General features: G+C 38.4%; 1 protein-coding gene across 2 annotated transcripts in view; it reads left to right on the top strand.

Moving 5' to 3' along the window:
* Window positions 1–22424, top strand: part of LOC108901871 (guanine nucleotide-binding protein G(o) subunit alpha) — a 90368-nt gene extending 67944 nt beyond the window's left edge. Inside the window, exons 6-8 of one of the 2 annotated variants that reach the window (XM_018703525.2) lie at window positions 1190–1319; window positions 16245–16398; window positions 19440–22424. In XM_018703525.2, the coding sequence (XP_018559041.1) occupies window positions 1190–1319; window positions 16245–16398; window positions 19440–19627 (472 nt within the window). In that variant the 3' untranslated portion in view covers window positions 19628–22424. Of the gene's footprint in view, window positions 1–1189; window positions 1320–6149; window positions 6304–8560; window positions 15386–16244; window positions 16399–19439 lie in introns of those variants that run through there. The other variant, XM_018703524.2, reaches the window with a different exon arrangement.
* The last annotated feature ends 913 nt before the right edge of the window (window positions 22425–23337 follow it).

Raw genomic sequence — 23337 nt, forward strand, 5'->3', positions numbered from 1 at the left:
AAAGAGAAAAGTGAGAGAAAAGAGGGAAGGAGTCTTGTTCTGACCTCTAATTTAATTACCATATATCTCCACCTCATGTGTGTATGTGCATACAGATACACACACGTTAACAATATCGGTATGCAGAGCAAAGAGGTTAATATACTGTAGAAAAACCAGCTGTTTTTCTGGATGGATGCACCATCACACTTGGCAACTTGTTTCACTTTTCCTCTTACTTTCTGTCTCAGTCTTCCTCATGTACACACACCATATTTGTTCAGGTACACACATTCACTTTAAACATGCAGAGAAATGTTAGTTGTGCTAAATAGTGCTTTCTGCTGTTGGGCTTTCAGGTGAGTAGGCGATGCATTGGGTGTGTTTTTCTGTAGAAGCCCAAATATTGTAAGCACAGTTGCTATTACTGGCAGTCAGGCAGTGTGTGGGAGACTACATTATTCCTGTACTGGGTGTAACCCACCAACCTACCTACCATTATACCCATCACATGGACCATGAAAGTAAATACTAATGAAGACATGAGGTGAAGCACTGGAAAAGATTAATCTAGTCTCAGATACAGTATACACTTTATGAACTATTTTTTTCTTGTTGAGTCAACAGGACAGCATCAGAACACTGTCACACTGTTTGATTAAGCTGGCAAAAATATGGATGCAAAGGAGAGGTCAGAGAAACACATCAGAAATGCTCTAAGGCCCCGTATTGTCTTTTCAAGTGTCCATATCCAGATAAAATCCATGAGATTCAAGACGCGTTTCATGTTTACTTTATAGTCAAATATCTGCATCTCTGTTGGCCAGATCACAAATCTGACAACAGTCCGTCAGGTTTTATTCTGGGCTATATGCAAAGTGGTGTTGGCACTCCTCCAGCAGCTGATACACCAGAGGAATGACGAGTTCCCGTAAAGACTTTGGTTACAACATTTACAGCTTAGCTACCCAGCTAACAATTCTCCATGAAGCAGCACCCTTACCCATACAGATCAATGCTCTCCCATCCACACAGATCATTCAGTAATTAAACTGATCAGAGATCAGATGAATGCTACAGCATCTCAGTGGAGTTTATGTATGATTCTATGTGTTAAAACTTCTTGAGTGATTTCAGTCCCTCTTGTGCAGAAATACCTTAATGTGTATGTATGTCTGTGTAAATGAATCTGTCTTTCTATGGCCATCAGGCTGTTTGATGTGGGAGGTCAGAGATCGGAGAGGAAGAAGTGGATCCATTGTTTTGAGGATGTCACAGCCATCATTTTCTGTGTGGCACTCAGCGGATATGACCAGGTGCTGCATGAGGACGAGACCACGGTAAGAACACGCGTTCACATGTATGTTCTCTCTCACTCTGTCTCTGCTGCTCTCACTGATGCTTTTCCCTTGTCATTGTGTGGCCTAATGACCCATTTATACTGTTGATATTTGAATACACCTTTAAAAGACACTACATCAAAATAGCATCAGAGTTGTATTGCAGTGTGTCCAGGGCTTTTTCATGCATTCAGGATGTGGGACAACATGGCAAATAGTCCCTTAATACATTTTGACACAGGCTATACTGTATAATAGCTAGTATAAAGACAGAGTGTACACTTGTTCTATATGTAGAAAGAACATGTAAGCTGACATTAAACACATGGTCTGTGTAAAAGCTTGAGACAGGAGGGGATAAATGTCTCTGGTGGTCTTTGATGAGCTGCTAAATAAATTAAGGCATGAAAGAATAAGATAAAAATGTTTATATTTACATTTTACGCATTCATTTGAGAGAATGATTCAGGACTGACAGGCAGACTTATCTGCTTTCTGCCTTCCTTAATTTACATCTGTCTCATCATCTGATGATATTTAATAAAACTGACACATCACCAGTCGTTTACCGCACTGGTGTGCCTTCATGCTTAGCCTACTATTAAAATACATTGTGAATTCTGTGGAATTCCCGTGGAACTACTTTTGGTACACCATCCTCCGCTTATTGTAGAATATACAGCAATATCACAATGGAACATGTAAATAGATAAACAGAATCCCACTGTAGGCCCCATTCAAAATACTTTTTGGTCTTGTTTGTTTAACAAAACACTTAGTTGGACAGTGCACCAGAGCTGGCACACACACTGCTGACTGGTTTCTACGCAAAAATACAGGGGTTTAATTTGCCTGTGAGGTATTTTTCTCTATGCAAAGTAGTGTGTCCATTTTCCCTGCACTGACACTGCAAACTAAGTTGCATCTGGGCAAAGCAAATGACCTGCTTTGAATAGTGGGAATGACAGGTACAGTAAGTAACTTATATTAGGACTAAATTTGCACTAAAGGCAAATTATGCTGACTGTAGATTCTGAGATACACAGTAGTATATTATATTCATGAAGTAAGTGAGTAGTTTATTTACTAAACTTTGAGAAAAATTCATTAAATAAACATAAAATGTATACTGAGTAAACATTAATTTCTTTTTGGTTCACTACAATTTTGGCACACCAAAAAAAACAGTAAGTGTGTGAGTACCGTAAGGGCTCTCAAGTGGTTAGACTGCAAATGTGGACCTATTAGATCTTTGGTTAAGATGAATGTCTGGGGAACAGTTACGATGGAGTAGCTCGGTGTTTCCTCAACAAAAGGCCACAATCTGCCATGTGGCTATAAAGGTGGTGCCATGTAGTCTAAAACAAATAAGCTGATTTGAATGCACGGTGTTCACTGCTATTTATAAGCCTGAAGTGTATCCTCGGAGAATTCCAGGCTGGGAAATTGTGTTCAGTAGCTGCTCTATTTATGCAGATGTCATCAAGCCTCCCTCTGAGCTGGGAGCACCAGACGAACGTCAGATGAGGAGAGGAAATATCCATCATAAAAAAAATGCTCACAAACAGCTTCTATTATGTGTCTTGCATATTTGAGTCCAGATATCTCAGCGGATCAAACTGCAGTGCAGTGACAAAACATGTTTTAGTTAATGGGCTATTTTACCACGATAATGTGATTTCTGTCCCCTCTGTGGTGTACTTCTACCTCAGGTCTATTGTTTGGTGTTTGTTGGATGTCTTTCTGAGAAATCTACAAAATGTAATTGAAGCAGAAGTACACAAGGCAGGATGTGGCAAAATGTGTTAACCAAAAAGGACAATTACCAGTCACGATTACAAACAACATTAGGCAAATCCAGTAAATATCTCAGACCTGTTCAGACAACATTAGCAGCAAGTCTGGTATTTTTTTTTTGATCTGAGAGACAGTGTTCTGATCAACATTATGTGTTATTATTATTAAAGGACAAACACTAGTGTGGGAGTTATAATTACCAGGCAAATAACCAAATGTATCTCAGTGGGCTCCCACGTCCTCTGTCAGTTCTACTACCAAATACATCTATTGTATGTGATTCAGAAATTACAAGCACTTTGTACAGCAAAAATATTCAACAATCAGACAGCACAGATAACAACCTCTCAGTAATGGGAGTGAAAAGGTAATGCATGTATCCCTTTTGGCCAGTTCATTAAAGTAACTGATATGCCCTGACTTTAATTAGAATTATAACAATTTGCCATAATACTAATCCTGTGTGAAGTTATTAGAATCTAAAGGTGGAATTTTTTTTTTTTAATTTAAGCTTAAATTCTCTTCCATAGCAAGATAATACATATATAATACAAACTGTACTGTTAATTGTTCATACTGTTAATAGTTCATTTTAACTAGCCTAAGTATGAATAAAATATTATGGAAAACCAATACAAACTACTTTCCAGCAGTATTTAAAAATAACTTCTAATCAAATTAGCAGCTAATGTAACTGGGTAAATATCATTAAATAGTTGGATAGTCAAAAAAGGCTTATGAAGCTTCTAGTAGACAGTGTTTGCTACAGGTCCAATGTTACTAACTGAAACTCCACAAAAAGTATTAGACAGTCCACTACATGCATAATCCACTGTCACACCAATTCTTCTTTTAGTTTATGAGGTTATGATGTGTCCCAACAGTCCCGAGTTGGATACAAAAACATTCCATACGTTACCATCTACCCAAAGCTTTTCGGACAAATACCTTCAGAGACCTTTCTGAGGAAAATATATAAAATACACTAAATACCTGCAGACACCCTGTCATTTACAGCACCTAGAAGATATGGATTTGCCAGATTTATAAGGTGTCACAACATGTTGTCTGTCTTGTTTGTGGGTTTCTATTATCAAAGGCTAAAGGTTTTACTGTTTACAGTATATCTATATAAACATCTATGTGCTGTATGAACACAGACACATCCAGTACCACACGTGCTATCACCACCACACATACTTGTAATGTCCTTCTTTCTACTCAAGAACTGCTTGCATTGTGTCGTTCTCTGGCTGTCCCTGTCATGTTTCTCTGAAAACACACTCATATACAAACACACACTCTGAAGTGATGAGGTGCAGGGAAGTGGGATGTGGGTGGGTGGGCCCCTTGCATTTTCTGTTCCTGCTCTAAGCTCCGCCCTGCAGCATCTCTGGCTCCTTCCACTCCTCCTGTCACTCTCGCCATCGACTGTCCTCTCTAAACAATCAGCAGTAAGATCTTCTACAGATGCTCCACGCACAGACAGGTATGAAACCTCCTGATAGGTTGATGCACTCATCAAGAGTTGAAAGCAGTGCCTCTTTGTGTTTGTGAACCAAAGAATTGTATCAGTGTGTGTGTGTATCTATCTATCTATCTATCTATCTATCTATCTATCTATCTATCTATCTATCTATATACGTTTGTGTTCTTCCTGTCTGATCGCTACATTATTCTTCTAAATTACTGTTAACTATTCAATCTTCCTGTCTTCTGTCATTCCTTTGTATGTGAGACTGCATTACCAAAATCTGAAGTAATTTGCTACAATTCTGTTTTCTATTTTCTTATCTGATTGGTTGATGGGCTTCATCAATTACCTGTTCTTCACTGGCAATAAAGCATCATAACCAGAGAGAAACTGCTTTCAACTCATTCCTTAAATTAATCCAATCTGTTTTCTTCATTAGGCACTTCCATGCAGTATGACTAGTTTTTTTCTTGATTGATTTGTTTTTTGCCTGAGCACTAAAAAATAATGCCAATAGCTAGTTTGCTTTTCACCTTCCACAAATTTCATCAACACAACAGTGGATTCTGGTGAGAAATAGTCAATTTTCATTAACAAAGCATTATAGCAGTGCCAACAACTCAGTCTTGAGAACCAGGTGATGACATGAGAAAGTGCCTAATGATGAAAAAAATAATCAAATACTAAAATTGATTTAATCTTTAATGTATTTAAGTTAGTTTTCAGTGATCAGTTGAAGTTTTCAGACTTTATTACCATTAAGCTACATTTTAGAATCAACCGTATTTATATTTATGTCGATTTCTTGTTTTTAATATAGTATTTATTCTTTAATATCCCTGTGGAGGTTTTTTTTTGTAAGCAGCGTTTTTTGAAAAATCTTGTTTAAATTTTAAGTTAGTTAAATTTCCCACCTCAGAAAGCACAACAAACATGCACATGTACATAATAGACATCAGCTTTCTTTTTCTTCCACTCCTCCTTTGTCAGTACACAGTTACTTTTATAATTCATCACTCTCACAAAGTATTGCTGCCTTCTACAGTGGGCAGAAATGTATATTACATAAATACTCATATATGATGCAAGAACATGTGATACAAATAATACTGGGGCAATGCTCTACAGTGCCCCTAGTGATCAAAAACTCAGTGTACTACAGTTAGAACACACAGTAGCTCACAGCTAACAAGCTAAAGGTGCATGGCTTTGTTTAACTAACTGGCAACAAGCAGCTTACTAACAATTCCTATTACTGATGTGGTGATAGACACATGCACACAAATACACGCTCAACATGCAGCAGCAAAACACTGTGTCCATAGACAAGAGGAACTCCTCAGTACTTCTGTTCTGCATTCTTGTTTTTTATTTTCACAGTTCCTCCTTGTGTTTTGATAGTGTGTATGTGGTACATGATTACTTCTTCTTGATTACTTGTGTGCATGAGAACACATTTATATTTCATTAAAATACACATGAATTGATGTGTATCTAAAGAATGTGTCTATGAGAACGTTTTGACACCCATTTAACCTGTGCTAATGTCTCTCCTACAGAACCGCATGCATGAATCTCTGAAGCTCTTTGATTCCATCTGTAACAACAAGTGGTTTAAGGACACTTCCATCATCCTCTTCCTGAACAAGAAGGACCTCTTTGAAAGCAAGATTGTCAAGTCACCACTGGCCATCTGCTTCCCTGAATACACTGGTATATATCTATATACTGAACATTCATTAGTGTATACTAGTATTCACAAAACATTAAGGAAAAAACAATACCCATAATTTTAAGACTTGCAATGTCTGAAAAAGATATTGACCAAGCACTTTAACTGTAAAACAGCTCCTGAAAATGTAGTGATGATATAGTCAGGTCACTGCTATGACAGATTTTTATGACATAAAAATATGCAGCTTCAAATGGAGCCATGTTTTGAGCTGACCTCAGTGATCTGTGGATAGAGCTACACACTGCATAAAATCATACACGCCCTTTCTAGACTCAGTGTTCCCTGGCAGTTCATTTGTTTCCTCTAACATTTTCCTCTCCAAAAGAACAGCTTGATTCCCTGTATTCCCTGCCTGTTAAAGATGCAGTGCATATTCAGATAATTATATAATCCAAAGCTGAGGCAGTGTTTCTTAAAGTGTTCCCACTTGACAACTGTGCTGCTGTTTGAGAGGCATCTTGTCTCACATGGTGGAGACACTGGTTGTCCCAGTGTGGCTCAATATGGCTCCTCACAGTATTTGTCAAGTTGAATTATGCATGCATGTAAACTAACAAAACAATGATAGTTTCAGTTTGCTTTCCCTCTGAAATTACACAGTTTGATTAGGTATAATGATTAGAAAAAATCTGTAATTGTTAATATGGCTACAGTACGGCACAGACATCCACATTAATCATCAGTTTCAGCAGAGATAGAGAGAAGTCTGCAAACTGCTGCACCTGCGCCAGCTGTTTGTGATTCGTGACATTAGTCAGATAGCTGCTCGCTAGCATTAGCTACTCAAAAGGCAGTGACAGGCTAAATCTGCACACTATTTTAGTTGATTCCTGTGACTTACTTCTTGTAACCATATCAGTGTGTAGAGTCTTTATCTATATCTTTATATGCAGATTACAGTGCCTTGATTTTGACTGCAGACATTTTACACATAGAAAAAAAACACAAATTAGAATTGATCAAATTAATTACATATATTTCCCAGCCCTAATCTGAGTTATTAATTAATTAACACAAACAGGCTTGTTGAACAAGGTCAAAAGTTTTTCCAACAGCTTTATGAATAAGTCTAAAAATTCTACCCTATACTGTAAAAGTTGAACTGTACGCAAGACATAGTGAGATGAAGGATAAATAGAGAGGAGGACAAATAGACAGAATAGGAACTAGAAGATTAAAAGGCAGAACAGATCTGGAACAAAACAAGGATGAGAGTCAAACAAGTAAAAAGAGTGAAACAGTGAATGAAATCAGGAGTGTTACTGGGAGTCCAAACAAGAGGAGCTCAAGTGTGAGAGAGACAAGAGGAACAACAGAACGTGAGAACACCACAGAGACAGAGAAAGCAGGAGTGTGAGAAAACTGAAAAAAAAAAATAGACAGCTCAAGACTGTGGGAAAGCAAGATGGAGAGGGACCAAAAGAGCGAGACTGTGAGAAAGGGGAAAATTAGAATTCGGAACCTGTTTCCTCTTCTCTTCTTCTCCTCTCTTCATCCTTTTACATAGCCAGACTCCGTGCCTGTTTGGATGGAGCTGCCACTGAAGCAGACAGACAAACCACAGTGCTGCTAATAGCTGAGAGCCAGATAGATGCTAGTGACACACAAATTACTCCAAATCACTGAGATCTGACTCATTCCAAAAGCATTATAAGAAAATCAAGCTCTTTATTAAAGCTACTGCATGCCAAATGTTTGCATTACAAGCAGAACTAACTCTCACACTTCATAATGACTAAACACTTGAACTAAAAGGGCATACAGTAGATTTGGCACTGCTGTAAAATTAATCAATACAGTATAAATAATGGCTCCATTCTTTTTGGCTCTAGGACCTCACATCTGTCACAATCTTGTTCTGTTGCGCTACAAAGACTACAATACATTGGTAATATTCACAAACTGGCAGCCTTTGCCCACAATGACAAGACATAATATTTTCCATCACTTCTCATTTGTCTGTTCAGAACCATGTTTCAATCCTGTCTGAAAAAGTTGTCCATGTAATATATTTTGTAAAGCTTGGCTAGCAATAAGCACAGCTCTCTGCACACCACTGAGTACACCTCAGCAGAATCTGTGCTGAGCTAGAGAGGCAAAGGTCATGTTTACAGAAAATATCAGAAAATACTGCTGATACAGAAGATGAGGTACAGCCCACTGATACAAAGGTTCAGATGACAACAGCTTTTAAGCCTTCACCTAACTCCCACTATATGTCATCTCTCTCCTTAGGTCCAGACACTTACTTGGAGGGAATAGCCTACATTAAGTCTCAGTACGAGAGCAAGAACAAGTCCACCAACAAAGAGGTCTACTCCCACGTGACCTGCGCTACAGACACCAACAACATCCAGTTTGTCTTTGATGCTGTCACTGATGTCATCATAGCAAATAACCTGCGAGGCTGCGGCCTTTACTGATGATGCTTTGAATGTTAGCCAGTGGTTGACGGGTGTTTGACTTGTATAAACCCATGTAGGTACCACATGTTAATAATGTTAATACATGTGGTACCTATGTGGTATATACCACATAGCTTGTGTGGTCCATGTTAGTGATGTCATCATGTGACAGCCAGTCAGATATGTTGTGTAGGTTGTGTTCATCATACTGCTTAACCATAAGGCTGACCATCAGTCCGACCTGACTCTTAATTAATGAATTGAATGGTTGGTTGGGACTACTTTTAATCTTTTTTTTTTTTTCTTTTTTAATTCCTCATGTCAGTACCTAAAGAAGAGCCAGCAGCACATTCCAGTAACACTGTACTTCATGTGTTTAATTGTACTTAAACTCCAGATCTGTTGCTGATGTGCTGCAGAAATCTTGCACAGTACCTACAGATGATTCTCCAGGGACGCAAAGTTCCTCAGACTTCTTTGTACATATAGCAGTGCCTTACTCATAGAAGTAGACTGAATGCAGTTTAAGTGCACCTCTCTCTAGGAGCAATCCTCAAAATGATATAGTGGGAATTATTCCTGTACCCCAAGAATGTCTAATTATTTTGAATTAAATTTGAGCTGTTACTCTTTTATGCCATAGATGTGTGCCTTAGTCTAATGAAGGGCCAATGTGAAACAGCTTTTAAACTATGTTATTCAGTGAGTACTTGTCAGAGTCAAGTTCAGTTCACTCCAAGTTTAGTTGTTCTTCAGACTTTAGATGATAGAAGATTGCATCTAGCCTGCCAAGAACAGATTCAAAGAAAATGCTAAATCATCAGACAGAAACATAGAACTGTGTGTCATGGGGGACCCTATTGGCCTAGTGGTTAAGGCACATGCTCTGTAACTGCTACATCCCCATTTTGATTCTAGCCAGGGACCTTTGCTGCACACACATCCTGTGTTTCTGTGAGACAAGTTAGCTTTTGTCGCGTTGTGATATTTGTTTTGAAGATCCTGCTCAGATGAATGTGGTATGCTGTTAGTCATGCCCTTTGATAAATGCATACATAAATAAAAGACATTATGAACTAAATCATAATAGATAAATACAGAAAAAATAGATGAACTAATCATCAAACTGATATTTAACTCGTTACAATGAACATAACCACAGCAACACTTTTATTGAAATTAATATCTATTTCGTAGCAGTTTGTGAGTCTGATAAGACGGTGGCGTCATGTGATTTGCTGGTGAGTGAGGGTGGTAGTAATTGTAACAATGTTATGATATTTAACATTATAAAAACAAGTTTTTTTTATTTTAGAAAATAAAAACCTGAAATAATGAAAAACATATATTTTCATATTTCTAATCTTTAATTTCTACATATTATAAGTTCAGAATGTCTTTTTATTAGTATACAATATTCATTATTCAATATTTGCCTTTGTGAAGTTCCATATTAAGCAGGGTGATGCCTTTCAACAAAAAGGACTAATTAATGACACCCTGTGCATTCATCTCATCCCACCCTCCACTGGCCTCAGAGAAACATGCAGAATCAAAACAGTGTCATGTCAGCTTCAATATAGCAAAGCTTCGCTCACTAAAAACCTGAGGGAGCAGAGGGATTATCAGGGAGAGTGGACAGTTCAAAATGCTTAATATAATGAGACCAAAAGTAATCTCAGTTATGAAACACAATTGTTATCATATATAGTTTTTCTGCAGTGCCTTTTTTTCCTCGCATTTTGAATTGGTGCCATTTTGATAACCACTTCAGATTTTAAAGGCCCAATAGTCACACCTTAAAGTCCCTATTTGCAGGATTTCTGACTTTGTCAACTCCTTGTGGGACTATCAAAAACAATAACAACAAAAAAAGACTGTGTTGTTAATCCAAAGCCTTGGCGCCCATGTGTTTTAGTCTTGGATGCATCTCCTCAGGAGAAAGAAATACTGTAATTTGAATTGTACTGTAAAAAAAAAATATGGACATTTTCTTTCTTTTGCCCTTCAACCTAAATTTATAGTTAGCAAGGAAATTGCTATTTATGGGGCTGCATTTATCAGCTCTGGTCATATTTCAGAATTGATTTTTCAGGCTCTCATGTTGCAGCACGCATGGGTCCACTATAAAATCACTTTAAACCAAGAGCTACAAGGGCTGGTATGCTGACTCAACCAGACAATTCCCAGATAATGCTTCAATGGAAGCATTGATTTTATAGGGCCCTAGGGCCTCAACCATTGTGTAGGGCTGCACAGTGTAATATCCCCATTGTCCACCACTCTGCCTTAATAAGCCAGAGGTGAGCTTTGCAAGATTGTGTGCTGGTGAGCACATACAGTCCTCTGGGACAAGAATGTCAAGCTTGTGACTATTGTTTTAGCCTTGATGTTTTGCCTTTTGCTAAATGACTTCCATTTCCGGTTCTTGGCTAGATGTCCCAGAGCTGCTGTAGGATTGAGGTTTGATGCGGGGCACAGCTTAGTTGAAATGAAAATTGATGTGTGCTATTTGTAGGAACAGTTGGTATTTGAGTCTCCATATTAAAGTCAGAGAGACGCATGTAATATCAGGAAAATATCATCAGCTCCTCCCTCCTCTCTTTATAAGCGAAACTTTACAGCATTGTATAGACACTGAGCTCTGTTTGTCTGTGGGACTTTGTTGAATTGACCAAAGTGAGTGTGTTTATAGCTTTGCTGCTATGAGTGCTCCCTGGCAAACAGAGGCAGAGAGCATCTTTATTTATTTATGAGGAAGGCATTTGCTGTATTCCACTTTTCCCTTCACACTCAAACAGGGAGGGCGTGTCTCCTCCCTCTGCTCAAAGTTGCGATTTTTTTAAACAGGTGGATGACGTCATCAGCTCTTCCTAGCACATCTGTGCCAACATTTCCTAATTAGAGACAGAGAGCTGCTTACGGCTGTTGATCAGCCTGCTTTGTGTGTGCGTGCGTTTCTGATTGTGTAACAGATCGTATATAGTACAGGAAAGGTGTGTGTGTGTGTGTGTGTGTGTGTGTGTGTGTGTGTGTGCATGTGAATGCATTTGTGCATGTGTATGTGTTGTGGAAAAGACAACATCAGCCCATGGGTTTTGTGGTGGAGTCAGTATCTGGATTCATTACCCAGAAGGCACCTGTCTACCCTTTCCACACAGACAGGCCCTAGGCACGTGCACACATGCACACACACGCACTGAAGACACAAACATGCCCATGGGACTTCTAAATGTCACAACACCTTACTTTCCAGCGTCAAATAATACCACTGTATCCAACCAAAGAGCCTCTGCCGTTTTTTGGTTCTTTTGCCGAACAAGAAACCTCCTGCCATTTGCACTGAAGGCATTTATCATCTTCTCCTCTGACCTGTTACATCTATTATATGATGTGAAAGTAAAGTGATCTTTCTGCGTTAACTATTTAATTATTGGTCTCAGGAAGACATGACTTAAAATATACATCAAAAGTGTCTGATCTGAAGTTAATGCAAAAAGATTTTAAAAAGTATTAATTAAAATAATATACTATTAATTAACTTTTTACTTCTCCTTTTACTCCTGTCAGTGGTTACATTGTGCATAGAAGCTTCCGTCCTTTTTTTAATACAAAGTGTGCATGTGTCCAGTTTTGTTTGTCATTTACATAGAAGCAAATATTTCCCACTGACATGCTGAAAACAATGAGCATCTGTGCCTAATGTTTAAATTTGGAGGTTTTTTTTCATTTCAGTATGACAAAACAACAAAACAAACTAACCTAACTTTTAATAACAATAATAATACATTTTATTTATAAGCACCTCTCTGGCCACTCAAGGACACTGTACAATAAGCAATAAAACAATGGATAAAATTAACATACAATGACATAACATAACAATGGATGACTATGATAGATTCTTGCACAGTTAAATTACAGGATTTTCCTGTACCTTGTTTGATTCAGTTGTATGAAGAATGGATGCTCACAGAGATGTAGTTTTTGGCCTCTGACTTTATGCCTGAGAGCCTAAAGGGCATCCAGCAGTAGACACAGCACTGCATTAGTAGCAGTTGACACAAGCTGTGGAACACCAGGCTGGTGAAATTTCCATCCACACTAAGTTAGTGAGCTCCAATTCACATTCAGATGATTTATTTGCCCTCCGGATGGCAATGGCAGCGCACTGTTCGGGTTTCGTCTTCCAACTTCTTTCATGCCTGTATTAACCTCTGGCAGTGAACAGAGTGAGATATATCTATGATTCTGCTGTACAGATTCTTCAGTGGCATACTAAATCACTCAGAATATCAGATGCATTTAAAAGTAAATTATCCCTCAATTTATTCACAATGTACAACAACACTTGAATATTTTATGACATTAGCAAAGAACTGAATTTAAATGGCTACAACTGTGTTTTTGCATGTTTAAATCAATTGCTACAAATCCCATTCCATAGTATATGTTTCCAACCTTTCAAGCCACTCTTTAGTTTCACTTAGTTTTGTACAGCATTGAAGTCACATTGCAGACACTTAGAATTTGGTGTTTAGGTAATCCATCATACTGTGAGCATCATGTCTGCGTCTAGTGTTGTCAAAAAGTCATTATCATTGTGTGAAAATGCAAACTTTTAAGTGCGGACCGATTTTCTAGTCACTTCATTACATCTCTAAAACAATGCAGCAGCAAAAAGAAACACAGACATGATACTAAATGTTAGTTGTGATGCCATTAACAAACTCAAACCAGTTATATAATTCAAGTTGAAAAAACAGGGGCTGGCTAGAAAGTAGTACAACAGAATTCATCTGTGCATCTTAGCAAAATATGTTGCTCAATAAACTCACATATGGAACTGCTTGCAAGGCCAGTTAGTAAACTGCACATTGAACAGGAAAGATGACTGCTAACATGCTAGCTAGCATACACATTTGATTTGATCAGTTCTTACAGTTAATTCAAGAGAGGTATTAAACACATCAGCTTTTGTCTCATGTCTATTTTGTAGAGCAGATTAGGGGAGGTTAAATAAAACTGGAATTGCTTAGCCATGATATCTTTCTCCATTTTGACTTTTGACTTGAAAGTGAAGGGTGGCTTTCCAAAGTCTAGCTAAAATTTTCCCACTATTAATGACAGTTTCATTGGATTGGACAATCTGAAACACACCAGTATGATCTTAGAAAGCTGAATTTAAAAGTAACTCTGAAACTAAATAAAACTAACTTTTTTATTGGAGGAGAACAGAGCACAGCAATTTGATTAAGCGCCCTACTTGTGCTTCATCCCACTGAACTCAGTTATGCAAAAGGTGTAGTCCTTCACAAGCCAAAAATGTGTCTCATCTCACATAGGATCATTTGATTTGCTCTGTCTTTGTTTCTTGCATTCAAACCTCTCCACTGTCTCTCTCTCTGATCCACTCTGCCCGCCCTCTCTCTGCAACACTGAAGCTCTAAAGCTATTAGTGGTTTATAAGGTGCAGACAGGATTGATGCTTCCACAGAGGAGAACTATGAGAAGCTCACTCCGTGTGTGTGTGTGTGTGTGTGTGTGTGTGTGTGGTGTGTGTGTGTGTGTGTGGGCATGTATATGTGTTTGTGATTTTCACAACCTGTCCCTACTGCTGATGAATTACCAATAACCCTCAAACAACCAGTGGGAAATCACATCAGCAAGCGAGGCCAAGAGGGTAGTGGGTTATGTAGTTTATGTCCTGCCTCAGTCCCAATAATAAATAATAGATTCCCATATGCTGCGGTGAAGAAGAGATTTGTGGGTAATGTAGTCTTAGGCCATGCAAGAGAGGTTTATGGGCGATAATGTTTTTTCTTCTTTTTTTTTGGTGGCTGGCTCTGGTGTGGATAATACAATCAGTGGTCCATTCAGGTAACAAAGGTCCTGTGTTGCTGTTTTTGTGGGCAGCAGGTGGCATCACAAAAGAAATGTTTGTGCCAACTCAATACCTTAGCAACATAAAACAGCTGTTGAAATGTCACAGTGGCAGCCAAATGAAGAACTATTCAGATTGAATTTCATTCCCAAAATTTAGTGCCAAATGTTTCCCACGTAAGATTTAAATGAGCTCCTGTGGTGTCTTTTTGCTGACTTATTTATGCATCAAATTTAGAAGTAGAGTTTTGCCTGCAAATGCTTTTGGGTCGTGTTATAATATGTTCAGTTCCTACTCAGCTTTGCCAAGTGATGAAATGAGCACTTAAGCCTCTGCAAAGTCAAGGAAATCCCTGCTCTGCTGCTTGACTGAGAGAGAAGTCAGAAAGCCGCAGGGCACATGACCACAATGAACTTGGGTAGAATTAAGGAGGCAGAGTATAAACTGGTAAAAGTCCTTACACCCGTGCTCTCAGTGCTGTAGCTTTTAATGTCCATTTAACCCATCTGTTCATTCTGCATCAATACCAACCAACACCTGTCAATACTGTACAGATCACCTACAGCAAATGTGTGTGTGTGTGTGTGTGTGTGTGTGTGTGTGTGTGTGTGTGTGTGTGCGTGCGTGCGTGTGTGTGTGTGTGTGCTGTATTTTACTGAGCACTGTGAGTAAAATGTATCTGCTGTAACTCCCTCACTGCTGTGATAATTTATTGAACATTGTATTTATACATAAGAGAAATGATAATAAAGCACCACATGAGTAACGTGATATGTGTGATTATTTTCCTGCGACTGAATTATTTTGTCTGCCCTGTGTGTGTGTGTGTGTGTGTGTGTGTGTGTGTGTGTATTTGCACAGTATTTGAATGGAAATGTTTAAACCGCAATGTTTAATTGTGAAGAATGAGTTTGTTTATATTTTTCTCTTTTATTTCCCTCTCTTTTCGTCTCCGTGTTTTCCTCAACTATAATTATTTATTGAAAATGATGGAAAGTATTTCCTATACAGGCCACTGCCACTGTTTCTCGCTGGAATTTCAGTGGGAGAGACCACTCCTCAGTCAGCATCTTTGTTACTGCACAATGTGCATGCAGAATGTTGTGCTTAATTTAATTAAAAATGCACAACGTTTACACAGTGTGTAGAAAAAGTTGTACATTCCCCTGATGACTTTATCCCCCGTTTCCTCTCTAATCAGGTGTGTTACTCTCTCTCTCTCTCTCTCTCTCTCTCTCTGTCTCTCTTTGTGTAAAAGTTGTTGGCTCATTTGCATAGTTTGAACCCAATACAGGCCAAAACAATGATATTCTCTCATTCTACCAGCTCGTCGGTGTCACACTGTAAAGGTGTAAAACTGGTGGTAACTTAACCTTTTCCCTTCTTTCCTGTTCTCTCTTTATCATCATCCATTCATTTTTCTTTCTGTCTGCTTTTGCTCTTTTGCGGTTTTACCCTCCCTATCATCTCTTCCCTGCCTCTCCTTTCCTCCTTTTCTGTTTAATCCTCCTCTCTTCCTTTCACCTGTTCCCTTAATCCCACCTAATCCCATCTTCCCCTCCTCATTCTTCTTTTCTGACTCATTCTTTCACCATCATCCCTTTCTTTTCACCTCCCTCTCCCACCACAGAATCGCATGCACGAGTCTCTGATGCTGTTCGACTCCATCTGCAACAACAAGTTCTTCATCGACACCTCCATCATCCTCTTCCTCAACAAGAAGGATCTGTTTGCAGAGAAGATCAAGAAGTCTCCGCTCAGCATCTGCTTCCCCGAATACACAGGTAAAAAAAAATAATAATAACTTTTTAATTTTTAAAAGACAACACGTTTTTAGAGTACAGTGGTGAGAAATTTCAGTTCTCAAAACACATATGCAGAAACAGAACTTGACAGGTGTACAAAATAGTTTTTTTAGAGAACATAAAAGGCTGTGAAACAGTCAGAGTGACTGATCAAGCAGACAGACATTTGCTAGGGTACAAAAATTTGAAAAAAAAAAAAACATTTTTATTAAATCATTTTTTTAGTTTGTCAACTTTACTGTGAGGTTTATTGTCAGTCTTGTGCAAAAGAGGACCAGTATTACGCAAAAGTCTTGAAAATTGTGAAGTTAATGCAGTTTTAAAGAAATAATTATACATTTTGAAATGGAATTGTGCAGAGTTAGATGAGAGGATTAATACCACTGTCATGTCTGAAGCTATAAAACATGAAGCTACAGTTAGCTTTTCTTAGCAGAAAGACTGCAGAGAGGGGGAAACAGCTCGCTATACTCTATCCAAAGAACAAAATCTGCCTCCCAGTGCATCTGAAGCTGACTAATTAAAATGTTACATATTGTTTCTATAATTCATACAAAAAACTAATTTAAAAGAGAAAATAGCACAGCACATAACCTACCCTTTAACAGCAAATTTTCACTTTTGTTCTTTTGTTTTTGCACATATTAAAGAAGCAAGATAAGACATGATAATAAGTGAACTTGGAACACAAAGGTGGGTTGATTTTGTTACTTTTGGAGAGAGCCAGCCTCAGTGTTTCCCTGTCTCCTGTCTTTATGCTAAGCTAAGCTAACTGGCTGCTAGTGGTAGCATCAAATGTTTCGCAGAGACATGAGAGTGGCAGATAAGCATATTTCCAAAAATATCAAATTGTTCCTCTAAAAGAGCTTGATTTTGTAGAACAAGCTGTTTACGTAAAATCTCAAGATGAGTTCTAAAACTGCCTTAAAGCCAATTTAAAGATGCTGAGTTAACACCAGATGAGGCAGGGTTAACGAGAGAAAGACCTGTTTAAATGGCATGATGTAAAAGTATGAATGACTACCATCTGTCCTATCTAAATGTGAAGTGAAATAGTTTTCTAAAACCCCTCCCATGTTTGTAGACACTGATTAACCTCTGCTTGATACAGCAGATTAGTTTGACTGAGCCTGACATTTACTGTCACTGAGTTATAAACCACTCTGAGAAATGTGGCACTTTAAATCAGAGTTGTTTACAGCGCTGAGTCACTTTGCGTTATCAGGAAAGATAGCTGCAACAAAATAAACAAATGTTTGATGTCGCTCGTTTGAAGTTTCCCAGTTAAGTCAAAAGAACAATATACAGTACATGATGATTTACTCGACTGTGTTTAAAAGGACGGCAGAGAAGGAGCCGGAGGATACAGATAAACATATGGAGGAACGAAAAAGAAAGAGATGGAAGTAGCAGAGAGGGTGAAATAAAAGCTGCGAGGGGAAGAGAAAAAAAGTAGATTTCATGTGGAGGTGAGATGCAGATGGTGCTGTGGCAGAGAAAAGAAGGGATTGGGAGTAAGAGAGCAGGAGACAGTCACGCTTGGTCAGCCACGGAGACGGAAGAGAGGGGATGGCAAGTGAAAGCTGTCTCCTGCCCTCTCCACACACACACAGCACTCTGAGCCGATCCTATTCATTTCTGTCTCTCATGCTTTACTTATTTTCTGCTAACTGCCTTGATAATCACAGTAAGTCTATCTGACATATTCCATCTTTTTCGCCCTCCCTCATCACGTCCTCCATTACCTTCCCCTGAGAAGCCTCTTAGAATAATATTTTTAAACCCTCACATCTGCGCAACAGAAGTAAACTAGCTAAAAAAAAAAAAGTGCTATGGATCATGAATCTGAATTAATCTGAGCAGAGTTTCAGAAATACAGATCGTGGTGAAATATCATTTACACCGGAAGTGTAAAGGACTACTCCAGCTATTTACTAGCTGGAGTGTGCTATTGCACTGTGATATTGCACCTCCATGAAGTCAGGGCAATTGTGAGATACAGAATTTTTTAATAGTAAAATCCATGCAGCACAAGCAGGTTTGTTTTGACTTTTTGCTCCAAGTATATCAAATAAATGTAACTCAAAAGCATCTCGGTTTAATATCTACATTTAAAACATCCATCTGTCGTTATTCAGTGATTGGGTAGACAAAATCCACAATATTAAACGTAGCAGACTTTACTAGAGAATATACACCAGATCAAATTGAACAATCCATTATTCCTTTATCAAAAGGGGATGTAGCCTTCAATGGTAACTTTATATAAATATAATAAATGTGACTGTGTGAAGTGACTTGTGTGCTGTTCACTGTAGCTAATGTCAGTATGGCTGCAGGAAACACCTGCTCAGCTGGGACAGACATTCCAGGGATTCACAAATACTGTCACACCAACTTTATGAGTTTGACATTAGTACATCTCATAAAGTTGGTGTGATTGGATGGTGTGATTTAGCTAGCTAACTGACATAGAGTGTCAGTTAGCTAGCTAAATCAGTCACCAACCAGGCAACAACTTCATGCTGGAGTGTTTTACAGCCACAGTGAGCAAAGAAAGCCACACTGCGCATTCGTTTTATAATTCGTGCAGGCCTTACAGGCAGTCGACGCATTTAATGCCATCTCTTCAAACAATAAGAGCCACCACCTAGTGGCGCAACAGGATACTACACCAAACCTCAGTACATTTTCACAGTCACACAACATATCTTCACCTCCTGCATTGTTAGTTAATATATTTCAAGCAATTAATCGATGATTAATTAATCATTGACATCTCTGGCTACGACAGTTACAGGATGAGGTTTGATCAGGCATTTTTGTTTCAGTAAACCCTTATATATCAACACACACACACACAAAGTGTCTTTTCCAAAAAATGAGAGCAGATTTCACCAATAATACCTGGGAAATGTTGGGATTTGGCATTCTGTAAAATCGGGGAGTTGTTGCTGCTGTTGTTGCGGTTGAACTGTATCGTCTCTGTTTGACTCTGTCTCTCTTCTCGCTCTCTCCAGGACCCAACACCTATGAGGATGCAGCAGCTTACATCCAAGCACAGTTCGAGAGCAAGAATCGCTCTCCAAATAAGGAAATCTACTGTCACATGACCTGCGCCACGGATACAGGAAACATCCAGGTGGTGTTTGACGTCGTGACCGACATCATCATCGCCAACAACCTCCGAGGGTGTGGCTTGTACTGAGCACGCCCACACACCCTGTAATATCCTCCCTCTTTGTCCCCTCCTCTCTCCCGCCCTTCCTGCCCTCCTCCTCCCTCCTCGTCCCTGTTCCTTTGACACTGCTGTGGAAATGATGATGGTGATGATGATGATGATGATTCTGCTGATTATTTAAAGAAAAAAGAAAGAAAAATGCAACTAGGTACATATTAATAATGAGGATAATTTAAAAAAAATAGGCATACGTATATATAAATATATATATATAATGTTTTTAGTTCTTGTCTCTTCTCTTCTCTTCCCGCTCCGACTTCTCTGATGTTCTTTGGCCTGCTGCCAAGCAAACAAATTTGTTTTAGTAGAAAACATGAGACCCTGCAGCCTTGAAAACTTCTTGAACAAAGTCGATGAAAGCCTCCGTTCCCCCTCTTCTCTCTTTTTCTTCCTCAGCTGTGTCTTTTGTTGGTAACATAAACAAAACTTGTACCTTTTTTTTGCAGATTTTTTTTTTTATTATTACTATGAATATGACTTCTGTTCTATTTTTGTTGATTGTGTGTATATTTATTACATGAGTATCAGTCCGTACACTGATTTTTATTCACATTTTGCCTCACCTGACACCTTTATTTGTGTATTATTATTTTCGTTCTTTTGCTATAGTAGTGATTACGTAATAACAACTTTTGCGGAAATCTGTGAAAATGTTGATAGCACTAAAAAACACCAGACAGGTCAGCCAAAACCTTACAAACACTTCTTCAGACCTGCTGAAACTGACAACGCTGATTTTAACATTTGTCTTTTGTTTACATTAGCCAAGAAATTTTAAGATGTTTGTCGTCAATTTCTTTTTTGTTTTTGTTTTTTTGTTTTTGAATAACCTGTATCATTTTATTCCCTGCATTCAAGACCTGGTTTTCATCGACAGGAAGTGAGGCTTCCTGTTTCCCCAACCTGGCTTTAGCCATTAGCCAACTGTCAGTCATGGCCAAGCCTGAGAGCCAATAGGAAATGTGCTAAATGTCCTATCAGTGCCATGTAACAGAGGTACTGTACTGTAGATAGCTACGCTTTTAGAAGCAAGTACACAATGTTATAACTCTACCTTCCTCACTGTTATAACCTCTAGACCTACTAACATTCTCCATGTAAGGAAACTCACTCCTGGTTTGATAATGGTTGATTAATTTATTAATTTATTTATTGATTGATTGCCTGTCCTACATATACCTATCTGTCTGTCTGTCTCTCTCTCTCTCTCTCTCTCTTCATTTACACACCACCACCATGCCTTCACTTCTATCACATCCATCCATCTCTCTTTTGTTTTGCCTTCTTTTTGCAAGACCCAGATATCAGGGTCAAAGATCCTCGTCGTTTTTGCCAACCTTTCTTTCCCTCCCTCTTCTTCTCCTGTTCCTCCTAAACACAGATAGCATGAGATACTCAAGCCTTTGTATAAAGAGACCAGTCAAAAAAAAAAGCTTCTCATCAATAATGTTCAGATAATATTAAAAAAAAATCCTTTTAATAAAAATTGCAAAAGATGAATAAAAAAACATAGGAAAAAATACAAAAAAGAGCAAGAAGATGGATAGCAGCAACTAAAGGAGAGAGGTTATTGGTTCCAGAATTGGACTGGGCGGGGTCAAATATATATATAAAAAAAGTGATAGTTTGGAAGGGTAGAAAAGTCATGTGGGAGGCTTGGAAGAAGAAGTGTAGATTTTGGGATTCTTGCAGTGACGCGTAGAATTCAACATCAAAAAATCTGCATTTATTATTACAATAATTAACAAAACCAATGAACATGGGTATTACCACAATATCGACAATGACAACATTGATCATGATGATCCTGTAATATTCTCAAAAAGATAATCTTTCTTGTGCTTTGTAGCTACAGAACATTTTTTCTCTATAGTTCCCTTTTTTAAATAAAAAGATGTTTTGCAAAGGGTTCCAGTTGAACAGCGAGCTGATTTGGACCTGCGGCGATCTCAGACCGACCCCGTGTTGTTGTAATGCTCTGAACTGTGCCCCACCCCCTCTCCTTTTACCGTTTTGCCTGTTTCCCTGCATTAGAACCATGTCCTCACCTTAGCCTGACTCAGAACAATTAAATATAATATTATAACAATATCTATTTTTTATTATTTCAGGAAAAAAAACAAAACCACTTTTTTTGGGGAGAGCACGTTTCTCGCTGCGTTCGCTAGTTAGGGACGCCGCATGTTCACACATTGATGCTGTATAAAGTCATGCTCCTTTCTTCTTCTTCTTCTTCTTCTTCTTCTTCTTCTTCTTCTTCTCTGTCTCTTTTTCAGTTTGACACACACCTTCCAGGTCTACAATGAAAAGCACAGTTCTCACGTCTCACACACACACTTGCTTGCACTCACACACATACACACACAATAAGTAGATTTGGAAATTTGTTATCTATTCATGCCTAATCTATGTTACCCCTCATCTATCTATCTATCCATCTACCTATATAGACCTCTATTTCTTGCCTTCTTGATTTCTAGTTTTTAAAAGAGAAAACAACTGTGTATAATGACATGATATACCTGTTTTTGGCATTCTGTTCCTGTTACCTTCATTATTTTTTATTTTACCTCCTCTATGTTCTGTTCTTTACCCAGTGAATGCTTTTTTCTGTGCAGGTTTTTTTCTCTCTCTCTCTCCCTCTACTCCTCTTTAGTGAATGGTTGTTATTTCATGTGGGATGTCCGTGCTGGAAAAACCAATCGAATGTAGTGTTTACATTAAAAAGCCACTGTTTTCATGACTACAAAAAAAAGCCAACCTCTTCTTGTCTCTGAGTCATTCAGTTATCACCGTGTCTGCGCTTTCACCTTTCAGCTTCAAGGAAACTGCTGCTGAATAGTGTCATACATTCAGTCAGATTGAACATGTGGCGCACTTCAGGGCAGGTATTTAAAAAAAAAAAATTTTTTAAAAACAGATTTCACAAAAAAAAAAAAAGAGTCAGATCTACCTAAATTAAAACTTCAAAATGAAGAGTAAGAGTCTAAAATGTGACTTTGCCAGGTGCTCGCTGGTGTCACAAATGCTCTATGTAATTCTATTTAAAATGTAATAGCACTCCAGTAAATTGTTCACCAACCAGAAATATAAGACACTGTCAGCAACTGGAAATGAAATGTATTGGTTTCATATCAGAAACAAATCAGGTTTCAGGCTTATTGTTGGTGCACACTGTGACACCTTATGAAACGGCCCTGTTGATCCCTTGTAATTACATTTTAATAAGCTCTTGCTGTTTACAGCTGGGTGTCCTACAGGCAGCCTGATTCTGCAGCAGTCACAGAGGGAGAAGATTAATTATCTCAAGAGACAAAACTTTCAATTGAGTTTTTAAAATGTACCAGGCTGACCCAAGTAATGCTGCAGCAACCACAATTTAATCTCTAGAAGACTTGTCCAGAGATAATACAGCCCTTTATATCATCTCAGCTCTTGCATACAAAGACTTTTTAAGTGCAAATACCTCCTTTATCTTTGCAGTGACTGATTACAATTCTCAAAGGAAGTGGCTGGTTTTTATTGCCATGTGGAGTAAAGAGAGGCTAAATGAGACCAGGAGGTTTGACTAAACTGATCAATCTACAGTCATGGTGACTGCATGTTTAAACTGCCTGTCATTCCTGTCAGTTGTGATGTAACATTTTACTCACCAGTGTCATTGCTGATTGGAGAGA

This window comes from Lates calcarifer, linkage group LG10 (assembly GCF_001640805.2).
Source record: "Lates calcarifer isolate ASB-BC8 linkage group LG10, TLL_Latcal_v3, whole genome shotgun sequence".
Taxonomy (NCBI): domain Eukaryota; kingdom Metazoa; phylum Chordata; class Actinopteri; family Centropomidae; genus Lates; species Lates calcarifer.